At 34.1% G+C, this 11,949-nt stretch overlaps 1 protein-coding gene across 1 annotated transcript; it reads left to right on the top strand.

Annotated features, from left to right (window-relative positions):
* Positions 1-564: 564 nt before the first annotated feature.
* On the top strand, positions 565-11,165 carry LOC141371616 (erythroid membrane-associated protein-like). Its single transcript, XM_073887597.1, has 5 exons — positions 565-580; positions 8,546-8,566; positions 8,644-8,670; positions 8,809-8,835; positions 10,503-11,165. Exons 3-5 carry the CDS (start codon positions 8,658-8,660, stop codon positions 11,069-11,071), a joined length of 609 nt encoding a protein of 202 aa, XP_073743698.1. The 5' UTR covers positions 565-580; positions 8,546-8,566; positions 8,644-8,657; the 3' UTR covers positions 11,072-11,165.
* Positions 11,166-11,949: the final 784 nt, after the last annotated feature.

Raw genomic sequence — 11,949 nt, forward strand, 5'->3', positions numbered from 1 at the left:
CATTCCAGTTTCCAGTGTATGAATTGGTATTTGTATTATCATCAGATTATGCCCCTTATCAAGTGTCCAGGGGAAAAAAATATGTCTTCCAATACCCAGAACTTATTCTTGGGATGAGCAATGAAGTATGACTGGCTGTTTCATGTTACTCCTGACTCTGGATGCTTCCCCCTTGCAATGGCTCAGTGATCTTGTCCCAGTGTCTTGCAGCTCAGACACCATGTGTAATCTGCATGAACTTTTGGGGGGGAATATTTGAAGATGAGCTCTATACAAATAGATCTCCATGGACTGACTTAGTTCATGAAGAACGGAGACTGTAAGTGATGGATTTAGGGGCATAATTCACGATACTCTGGAATCTCTTAGAAATCATCCATTAGAGATGATGCACACAATGCCTGCTTCTTTATCTCTCTTTTCTATGTCTTATTTTCACCTACTTGGATAATATTTTACCAAGTCAGAGCTTGAAATATTTGAGTAAAGTCTGCTTCTCTAGAAATTCTTCCACATATACTTTGTTGAATTCTTTATTACATATTTTGTTTTTACACAGAACTCTTAATCACTCAGAAAGGTGAGTAGTATTTGTTTATATTTTAGAGGAAAAATTATCATAGAAAATTATATTTGATCTACTAAAATTATATTGTCAATTGGTTTCCATATCATAAATTGTCAATTCTTTTAAATGATCTTGCTATATATGATTAGTTATCAGTTTAAACTATGTTGTACTTTTGTAACATTATAATTATAGATTGTATAACCAATTAGCATTTTAAAATAGTCACACTGTGAAATCTTTGTTTAAATATTTCTATTTTTTATTAGATGACAATTTTTAAAGGCAAATAAAATAATCAGATATTCCTTTATGATTTTCACTGCTATTACTTCTAAAATACAAATCAATATGTGAATTTTGATCTTCACCTAGTTTCTTTTTCTAATTCCTAAATTATTTATTATTAAATAATAATTAAGGTTAATTTATATTTTATATGCCCACCAAATATATTACCACCAATATTTTGCTCTTTTAAGCCTTTACATTTTTTATACGATATGTTAAATTGTTAAAATATAATAGGTATATGCTTTGATATATTGTGTCCATATTTTTTGTTTTGCTTTTGTTTTTTTAATTCTTGACCTTGTTACTTAGGAGAATATTTTTACAGTAATTTGATCTCTGTGCATTTGCACTTGTTTTTCCCTATTCCTGATATATTTTATTTCTGTGGTCATTTCCCAACTAACACTGCTTTCCCTGTGGGAACCTGTTGAACCCTCACAGAGTACTCTATGGGGCCTCACAGCCATGCAACCCCTCATTATTACTTTGCATGGTGCTCTGCACATGGGACTGGTCAGTGCTATGTGTCCTTTTTAATGAGAGTCAGTATCCTTGTCAGTGCAGAGCTAAGGGTGGCCAGTCCACCAGTACCTGTGGGTGGAAAAATTAACTTTTATTTATGAATTTTTCTTTGTCCTTTTGTTTTGCTCCTTATTTTTCTAGCTTATATAAGAAAAGAGAGCATGAGCTTTGTATTCTTCCCTGGTCTAGCTTTTAAAAAACACCTAATTCTAACACAATCTCTTATGCCATACACTGACTTCATCTTATATTTTTCTGAATCTCATGTCTTTGGACATACTCCTCGGAGGCAAAAGTAAGGCATGGTGAAGAATATTGGTCTGGAGCTGCCTAGAAATGTATTTTCCTGAGACTTCAGGTTAGGCTCTATGAGATCTCAGGAGAATCATGGGGAGGGAGGAGTTCCTAGGAGATTTACTAAGTACTCATACCCCATGAAATTATATAAATAGGTTGGGAATTAGGATCCTTGAGGAATCTACCAAAATTCTCCCCAGAAAAAAGAGTGAGCATTATAACATCTAAACGTACAGATAATCCTCTTGTGAAACAAGTTTTTCTCCTTCCTTTCCACAAATCCACACTCTGCTCCATCTTCAGCTCTTTTCCCTTAAGGAACCAGAAGCTTCATAGGAGGTGAGAGAAGGAAGGGCAAGGGGCATTGCATGGCCTGGGAAATTTAATGCTTAAAACCTATATGGAGAGGCGCCTGGGTGGCTCAGTCGTTAAGCGGCTGCTTTCAGCTCAGGTCATGATTCCAGCCTCCTAGGATCAAGTCCCGTATTGGGGTCCCTGCTCAGCGGGAAGCCTGCTTCTCCCTCTCCCACTCCCCCTGCTTGTGTTCCTGCTCTTGCTGTGTCTCTCTCTGTCAAATAAATAAAATCTTAAAAAAAAAACCTATATGGAAAAACTATTCTGGGAAGTTTATTTGAAAGGATAATAGTGAGATTAAATGAGGTTGGTTCTTGCATAAATGTAATGATTTCCAGGTTATTCTATAAACCAATGAATGCACATATAACTGTGTTCTATAGTGTCATTTGGTTAAATGTTTAAGAAATAGCTATTTTGAAAATGTACTTATTTAAATTAATTTGGTACTATCCATGAAATATACTATATTTTTATCTACTTAAGAAACTTCTCAAAGGGGTGCCTGGGTGGCTCAATTGGTTAAGCATCTGCCTTTGACTCAGGTCATGACCCCAGGGTCCTGGGATGGAGCCCCTGCTGAGCAGGGAACTTGTTTCTCCCTCTCCACTCTCCCTGCTTGTGCTCTCTCTCTCTCTCTGTCAAATAAATAAAATCTTTAAAAAAAAGAAACTTTTCAAGAAAGGCCGTGAGGACATCTGCTGACTCTTACGTGAAATACTCAAAATAATGAGTTATTATGATGTGGTTGAGGGTAAAAACCATGGAAATTCTAATTGACTCTAATTCTGCAACCATGTAGGGTTTGCTCTGGAGGACAAATCTGCATTAGCTTCAGATTATGTGGGAGGTTTCCAAGACTGTAGGGGTAAACAGCCTATGGTTTGGAGCATTTTATGGTGTGAATCAGAAAGTTACCTCTCTATTTCTAAAACTCCAAGAGGCATGACTTAAGTTTTTATGATTGTTCAAATAAAGGATCTATTGCTTAAGTTGAATATGTTAAGACACCACCTCATTAACACGAGGTATGATAAAGCAAAACTTCCCTCTGAGGAAATCCTTACAAATCCTTAGCAAGTAATTTTGTTGTTGTTGTTGTTGTTGTTGTTGTTGTTGTTTTCAGTTTCTTCTTATCAGCTTCCAAGTACTGTGAATAATCTTGTGATAAATTAAGGATCTGAAGGCCTGTTTCAGACTACCCCCTATTCTGGGAAGAATGGGTAGAATTTGTAGGTCCTTGGACATATTTTCTCAACTTTTAGACTTAATCCAAGAGATACCCTTTTAAATATCCTGTTTTATTTTCATATAAACACATTTACAAATCTAATAGTATTTTTGGGTTGAGTATTATTATTATTCAGAAAATAAGTGTCCATCTCTGTCAGAGATAGATACTGGATTACCAAGTCTCAGGGTCTCTGTTGTCAAATGGGGACCAAGTTCTGGGACAGATTTTCCATGAGTAGAGATACAAGGACACATTCTAACATACTGTTGTCTTGTTTATTTCTTTATATAGAGAAAACAGAAAAGAGAATGATATTTATTTTTGACTGAAGCAGTTTTTGAACATTCCACACTTGATATTCTTTCATTATTATAAAAAAGCCAAAATCCAACACCCCACTTATGACCTAAAAATATTTAGAAACAATGAAAATATCTTTCTGCTACTTTTTAAAGAGTAAATATAGTATTCATAAGACAGAGGACATTTTAGCCATAAATGAAGAAGAACCAGATGTATTAGCTAGTTCTGGTGAGGGCTGGAACTCAGGTCTTACATCTGCTCCATTTCATGAGGGCAGGCATTCTTTTTGCATGTAATAATTAATTGCCTATTCTATAGTCATTGCTTAGGAAACAGAAAAAAAAAGACTCTCATTTTGGAAGTTTCTATCTCAGGACAGATAAACATTCCACATTTAAATGATAAATGTAAACAAGTATTCTCATAAGTGTTATGGAAGAGGTTTCATGATACCACGGACACATACAATAGTAAGTTTGGACTTATTCACGGGATTGTGGATTTGCTGAAGAAGCAGTAACAGATGAACCTAGTGGTATTGAAGAAACAGGTAGATCAAAGAGAGGACTAGCATGTGAAAAGCAGGAAGCCCAAGAAGCACTAAATCTGGGGGAGGTGAGCCCATGATTCTATTAGAGGATACATATATTATCCAGCTGACTCTGGTTCAGAAAGCCTAGACAGGGTTTTAGGGTATGCAAAGGCTGGGAAATGCAACATCTCATTACCATTCTAAGAATTTTGAATGTGATCCAGGAAACAGAATTTTAAATATTATCCAAGAAATTCAGGGTATCATAAAATATTAAACAACAAAAGGGGTACAGTGATAACATTTTCATTTCAACAGCAACAACAACAAAAACAAAAGTTAGGGAGAATCTACTGTGAGCTATACAATTGCTAAATAAACAAGTCTAAGAAATCTATGCATGTTTACTTATTTACACTTTCATGGTTAGTCTTCAATGCTACTAATTATATATATTATTTAGTTATTACATAAGTCTACTGGTCTGTGTAAAATCAGTAGTTTAATGAAAAAGAAATCCTGTGTAAAATCTGTGGTTTCTTTCTGACTCTGTAATTCTTGGCCTGGAGACCTACATGATAATGTTTACAATACTGTCCCTGCTTTATCCAACTTTGGAATCATATTCAGATTTACATTTTCTGTGTGACAAACCTTCTCATTTAAGGAAAACTGTTGATCAAATGTAAAAGTACTCCGAGTGGGTCTATATAATATAAACCCATTCTGATTGAAATCAGATTAACTTAAGATTAATCCAAATCTGAAAACCACTACACATAAATTCATTGCATTTCCCATAATTCTTCTCATTTTCCCAGAATTGAATTAATACTTCTTTGGAGTAAAGAAAAACTTGAATTCATTGGAAAAAGAATGTCAATGAACAACTTTTCTCGTATTAAAAAAAAATCATACATGGAAGAAAGAAAGCATTTATGTATAGTTTAAGGAAGGTAGGTTAGTCATGTGGGACATATCCTGACAAGAAAATATATTTGTCATCATCGTCATCGTCGTCATCGTCATCATCATCAATAATGTACATTTATTTATCAAAGTGTTTTATATCCAAAAAATTGTGCTTTCCAGTGATAATACATAGGCAAATACAAAGCACATATTATTCCCCTAGTGCACCCAGATTAAAACAAGAATAACAAAAATTGAAGAAACATGATGTAAATAATTAGGAGAAAATATGACAGAGGTTGTAGACAGAAGGCAGATCATAAACAACCTGCCACTTTTAGAATTTAATATCAGTCCTAAGAGTGGTGAAATGAACTGAGAAATTTTGAGTGAGGAGGGATTTAACCTAATAAGATGATAAGATTTGCATTTTAAAAAAGACTGCATTAGAGAATCCACTCATGTGTGCAAGAGTGGGCATTGGGAGACCAGTATAGGAACTTCCACAGTAGTTGAGAAAGACTCAGGAGGGTGATGAGATGGTGGGAACCTATGATGGAATGAGAATCTAGAAGTTGCAATGAAGAACTCAAGGTGGAGGATGAAGTGGGAGGTAATGGAGAAGGAAGTACAAACAAAATGGCCCTCTTTCTTGTCTGTGTAACTGGATACATTGATTTTGTTCACTGAGATGGTAATAAAACTCAATACTCCAGTATTAGTAATTCCTCAACTCTCTTACCATTATTGATCTCTTCAATTGCCTAAATTTCCAATAATTAGTACCAAACCTTCAGTGACACTTGGCCAAATAAAAATAGGTTTAAACTTTATTCTCTGTTTCAATTTATTGTTTTGTCTTTGGTCTTTAAGTAATAAACTGTATTTTTACTTTATATGTTTTTTAACATAGTCGTTTTTCTGTGTGTAATTTCTCTTTTATTCTTGTTCTCAGATACCTCAGGATCAATAGTTTTGTTTACTTTTATCAGGATAAGGGAAAATCGGTAATTCAATGCACAAAAATGAGCTAGTTTATTGAATGTTATTTATATAAAAGGAAACCAGTCACTCGATTATGCTATAGAAGAGTGTTTATTTTCATGGAAAATATTAAATTTAATTAATTTTGAATAGAATAGAACACATTATGAAAACATTATTATAGAATAACTTTTTGTTATTGTGGTGTAAGAATATTCTGGATATTTAGATAATAAGAATATAGCTAATTATTTTAAAGGGGTTGTAGCTAGGCAATGGAAACCCGATGGGATGTTTTTTCCTCTCTTTTATTTTCCAAAATAAATTAACACATATTATTTTTGTAACAAATGATGTTTGTAATTAGACACAAAAAATATAATCCTTGTCAAAGTCAGCAGCAATGCCTCTGGTGACCTTTCTTGCTCTCTTAAAACACCTTGATTTTTAGAAGTGTGTTTCAGTTGGCAGGCTGCTTGTCAATGACTCTGTGAGTGGAGAGACTGTGTCATACTCATTACAATGAAAATAGATCTTGGTCTGAAGAAGACCCTCAATAAAAATGTGCTAGATAAGTAGGAAAATTTTGCAATTAATTAGAAATTTCATGAATAAAATGTAATAAATGTTGCTTGTGGATGCATATATATATATATTCTTTGGGGCATTTATATGTCTTCTGTGGAAAAATGTGTACTTATTTCCTCTGCCCAATTTTTAATCAGATTGCTTTTTGCTATTGAGTTGTATATGTTGTTTATATATTTTGGATATTAATTCTATTACCATGACTAGCAAATATTTTATATCATTTGGATATACTTTAAGTATTAATTCTTTTATCATGACTTGCAAATATGTTCTACCATTCTGTATGTTGTCATAAAATTTTGTTAATTTTTCTCACAGTTCTGGAAACTGGGAAATCCAAGGTCAAGGCACCAGCAGATCTGGTGTCTGAGAGTCCACATCATGGTTTGCAAATGACCTTGTTCTCACTGTGTTCTCAGATGGCAGAAAGCTGAGAACAAGAACAAGTGCTCATGTCTCTTTTTTTAAGGGCAGTAATCCTATTCATGAGGGTTCAACTCTCATGACCAAATTACTTTCCAAAGCCCCCATTTCTTAATATGATTACATTGGGGGTTAGGATTTTAACATAAGACTTTTCTAGAAGGAAAATCAGTCCATAACATGCCATTACAGGCAAGGTAGTCAAAACCTTTGTTGATGACATGCTTTAACAAAATAAAACCTAGGGGCACCTGGGTGGCTCAGTATTTAAGCATCTGCCTTTGGCTCAGGTCATGATCCCAGGGTCCTGCTCAGTGGGAAGCTTGTTTCTCCCTCTCCCACTCCCCTTGCTTGTGTTCCTTCTCTCGCTGTGTCTCTCTGTGTCAAATAAATAAATAAAATCTTTAAAAAAAATCTAGCAAAATGGTTACAGAATTTTATACTTGATAAATTGTTAGGAAATATCTACACACTACAATAATATGACACTTTACCATGAAAGAGACCTGAAGTTTAATGTAGGTCCATGTACCTTACCTACTTCCACCTCCATCTCCAGCAACTTGTGCAAATGAAGAGAATAAAATTAATAGAAAATAATGACAGAAATTAAAAACAAAGAGAGAAAAAGAGCAAAAAGAAATAAGCATAAAAACCAAAGAAAGGAAGGAAATGGATCTGTGCACCATTGGGGGGGGTGGCAGCTTACAGTCACTGTGAAGTGGCAGTGAGGAAAATTGTAATAGCAGTTGTGGATGGGTGTATGTCATTGTCTTTCTGAGCTGTGTGCCTATATGTGTGTATTTGTGTGTGTGTTTATATATTTTATGTATTTCTACACCTCTAGATTCAATGGGGTGCAGATTTCCATACCACAAAATCACATATAAAAAATGCAAAATTCACAATGTACTAAAATTCTTTCTTAATATAGTAATCATATTGTGACAATTTTGCATTTGTTAACAGAAATAACTGCATTTAGTTTTTAATACTTCAGGCACAGAGAAACAGATATTATAGCCAAACCTCACTGGTGCTTTCAGTTCTGCGTTCTTAAATTTATGCCTTCGGTTTGGGGAGTCTGCAGGAGTCCATGTGCTTAATGCAAACACCTGGGAGAGTCTATTTCTGGGCAAAAATCTCCATTGTAATCCTTTGAATTATGGTAAATCAAAACCAACCAAAAGGCTTTAAACCATTATTTTCCAGGACACCTGGGTGGCTCAGTTAAGCATCTACCTTCAGCTCAGGTCATGATCCCAGGCTCCTGGGATTGAGTCCCACATCATTCTCCCTGCTCCTGTTTCTCCCTTTGCCTCTGCCTCTCTCTCTCCCTTGGTCTCTCATGAATAAATAAAGAAAATATTTAAAAGATAAACTATTATTTTCCAAATATGTAACTTAAATCCAACCATTGTCTTTTTTCTTTTTTTTTACACAAATGATTTACATGTGTAAACATTAGAAAGTCTACTTAACAACTCCTAACCAACTTCTCACAAGGATTTGTCACTGTTTTGCTTTTCAGGAAAGCTTCATGAAGAACTTGGTAAGTAATATTTCTCTGTCAGAATAGAAATCTAAATATATGTCAAAGCAAATTCTCACTACATCCTATTCTTTCAGAAAGGATAAAACTCATGGGAGAAGAAGGTGAGTAATGAAAAGGGCCCCCACTTCAAGCCCTGACTCATGCACCTGCATTTTGACCACTCATCACTTTCTTCCTTTACTCACTGCTAAATCTTGATTTTGAAACTATAATTTTCTTTTCCTTTTTTTTTATTTTAGGGTTGAAACTTGCTCGAAGATATGCAGGTAACTAGAGACTGAAATATTTGGATATTGATTCTTATTTTTAGCCAGCACACTGGGCCGCCAGAGATGGGAACCTGTAACACACTGACAAACTCACACAGAATACATACACACTTTTATTTTTTCTCCAAAACTTCCATTTTATCCTGTTTATTGTTGAGTAGTTTATAGCTATAGCTCCTTATATATCACAAATGATGCTGCTCTCTGAGATTCATTGATGGAGGGAAGCAGAATATTATAACCCAAAATGATACCATCAACATGCTTTTCAGAACCAGAAATGAGTTGAGGGATGGTTATAGGGGGTAACTGACAGGAAATGGGGTAAATGTAGGCTGCCCCTCATCTACTTTAGGATAGAGACTAATGATACAATGACACTAATTGCCTATGGATCACAATCAGTGTTCCTTCATTTGATTTGTCAAATTTATGACCTTTGTTTAATATTAGGAACAATAGCAATTTGTGTTACATGTTACAAGTTCCTGTTAATTAGTTCAAATGAAGTATCTTCATTTAATTCTCAGACATAGGCTATGAGGAAGAAAAGTCAGGTATCAATACACTGTTTTATAAAAAATTATACAATGAGTACTGATAGGAGATTTCTCCAGTTCATATAACTAATTGACATAATATTCACATTCATTAGACAACTTTACAAGCACGTTTACTAGTTGAAAAAAATTACAGTCCATATATCCCAGATATTACTTTGAAAAAATACCCATGAGCAAGTGAGTTGAAGTGGCTTTAATCTTTAATCTTTAATCTTCTATTTACAATGTTAACCTATAGGAGTTTTTAGTTATTTTTATATCACTTTAATGCTAGTGGAATTTTCTTTGGGGTTATACTAACACAAGTAAAATTTAGTTTTACCTACAACTATTACTTCATAAGAGAAATACTTATAGCCTATATTAACAGAATCTTGTGTAATTAGGTAGATATCCATTTCATTTTTATCTCAGGTTTGTGTGTTTATATGTTTCCAACACCTTAAAATTATATTTTGATTCATAAATCTATGAAAATTTGTACCTATATAAAGTCGTTAGAGAAAAATTAATTCAGTAAATCTAGTTAAAGTTCATTAGATAATAAAGAGTTCATTAGAACAGAGTTTAAATTGTCAGAACATTCAGATTTAAAGTAAATATATATAAATATTTTTCAGTAATTCAAAATTGAATTAGATAGATATGGACTTGAATCCAAACATTGATGGATATTAGTAATAATATTTGGACAAAATTCTCTAAATCTTTGTTGTCTCAACTAAAAATAAAAACCTTTCTCCATTTTATTGCTTTGTTATGAAAATTAAATATTTATAAATGTGTTTCAAATAGCACTAGGCACATAATAAGTGTTCAATGTAATATTGGCATTTGAAAAAAATATTTTGACTAGAAAAAAATCTGTATGTTTAAGTATTCTTTTTTTCCCCATTCTGAACAAATGCTCAATATCAAGTTCTCAAGTGTGTGAGTTGATAAATAGAAGTGATATAAAAAAATGACCCGAGTGAAAGGAGCAACTTCATTTGAGGAAAGCTAGAGAAAGATCCTAGAGAGAAGAAGGGCACTTGTACATTGTGTTAATTATTGTGGATTATTATTGATCACAGCCAAGACTGACAACATGTTCTTCCATAGAAAATGTTACCCTGGATCCAGAGACAGCTCACCGATATCTCCAAGTTGCTGAGGACAATAAAAGTGTGAAAGGAGGTGATACCTTGCAAGAACTGCCCAAAAGTAGGCAGCGGTTTGATAACCTAGTCTGTGTATTAGGTCAGCAATTTTTTTCCAAAGGTAGACACTACTGGGAAGTGAATGTGAAAAAGAAAATAAAATGGACTCTGGGCATTTGTAAACATTCTATCCGCAGACAAGGAGAAATCATCGTGTCCCCAGAAACTGGGTTCTGGACACTGTGTTTGAATAGAAGTAAGGACTACCAAGCTCTTGCAAATCCACGGATAACACTCCACCTTGAGGAATCTCCTGAGATTATTGGAATCTTCCTGGACTATGAGGCTGGGAGGGTGTCCTTTTATAACGTGACCAACCTGACTCACATCTACACTTACAAAGAGTGCTTCACTGAGGCCTTGAGACCATACTTTTATCCTGGCCCCCTCTACAATGGTCAAAATGAACACCCTCTGACCATCCTGTCATTAAGGTACATAAACAAGCCAGGAAGAAGATGTTCTGTGTGACTGAGGAAGAAATGCCTTATTCTAAATCTGCTGAAACTTGAAAGAGATATAGATAGATATAGATGATATAGATATGGATATAATATCTATCTATATAGATAGATCTTATATATATAGATTTGTATATATAGAACATTTGTATATATAGAATATCTAATACCTATAAATAAACATATAATATTGATATAAATCTACATATATTAGAAAGATTAGAATGCTGGATTTCTTCCTTCAAATAAATCTAAACATCATTTTGATGTTATAAATTGTATCTTTTTATCATTTCAGTCCCAAGTATGTACTTTTGTTAATGGACAAGAATAATTTGATTTGAATTGCATGCTGTAGAATTTACTTGATGACGTTCAAACCTACAGAACATAAATGAAATATCCAAAAGATGTATCTACTTATGCAAGTGGTGAAGGGAAATTAAATCAATTCAAGACAACATGAAGTGCAGTAAGAGTGGGCCTGGGTGAGAAAGTAGAAGACACATGGGGCACAGATGAAGTTGGGGCAGAATGGTTTTAAATGAGGTTGCAGAGGTAAGTAGCTGAAGCAACATGACAGGCTGAGCTGAAATGGATTTTCTTTGTGCCACTAACAGACCATTGGGCATATTATAATAAAATATTTAATATATAAGTAAAAATGGTAAAATGAAATCCTTGAACAAAATAATAATAATAATAAGTGAACTATTCCAAACGAATACCAAATCCACCATCATAGGCTATTTTAAAGGAAGGCCTAAATCTGGTTACAAGAATCTACCTGTTCATGGGCATGGGATATTTAATGAAGTCAAGAGAGTGTATGGAGGTTTTAAGAAAGCTCTGTAGGTGTGTTCTGAGTTACTGTCCCAGAAAATTGGA

This window comes from Callorhinus ursinus, unplaced genomic scaffold, assembly GCF_003265705.2.
Source record: "Callorhinus ursinus isolate GAN/ISIS: 27379988/994484 unplaced genomic scaffold, GSC_fseal_2.0 scaffold81, whole genome shotgun sequence".
Lineage (NCBI taxonomy): Eukaryota > Metazoa > Chordata > Mammalia > Carnivora > Otariidae > Callorhinus > Callorhinus ursinus.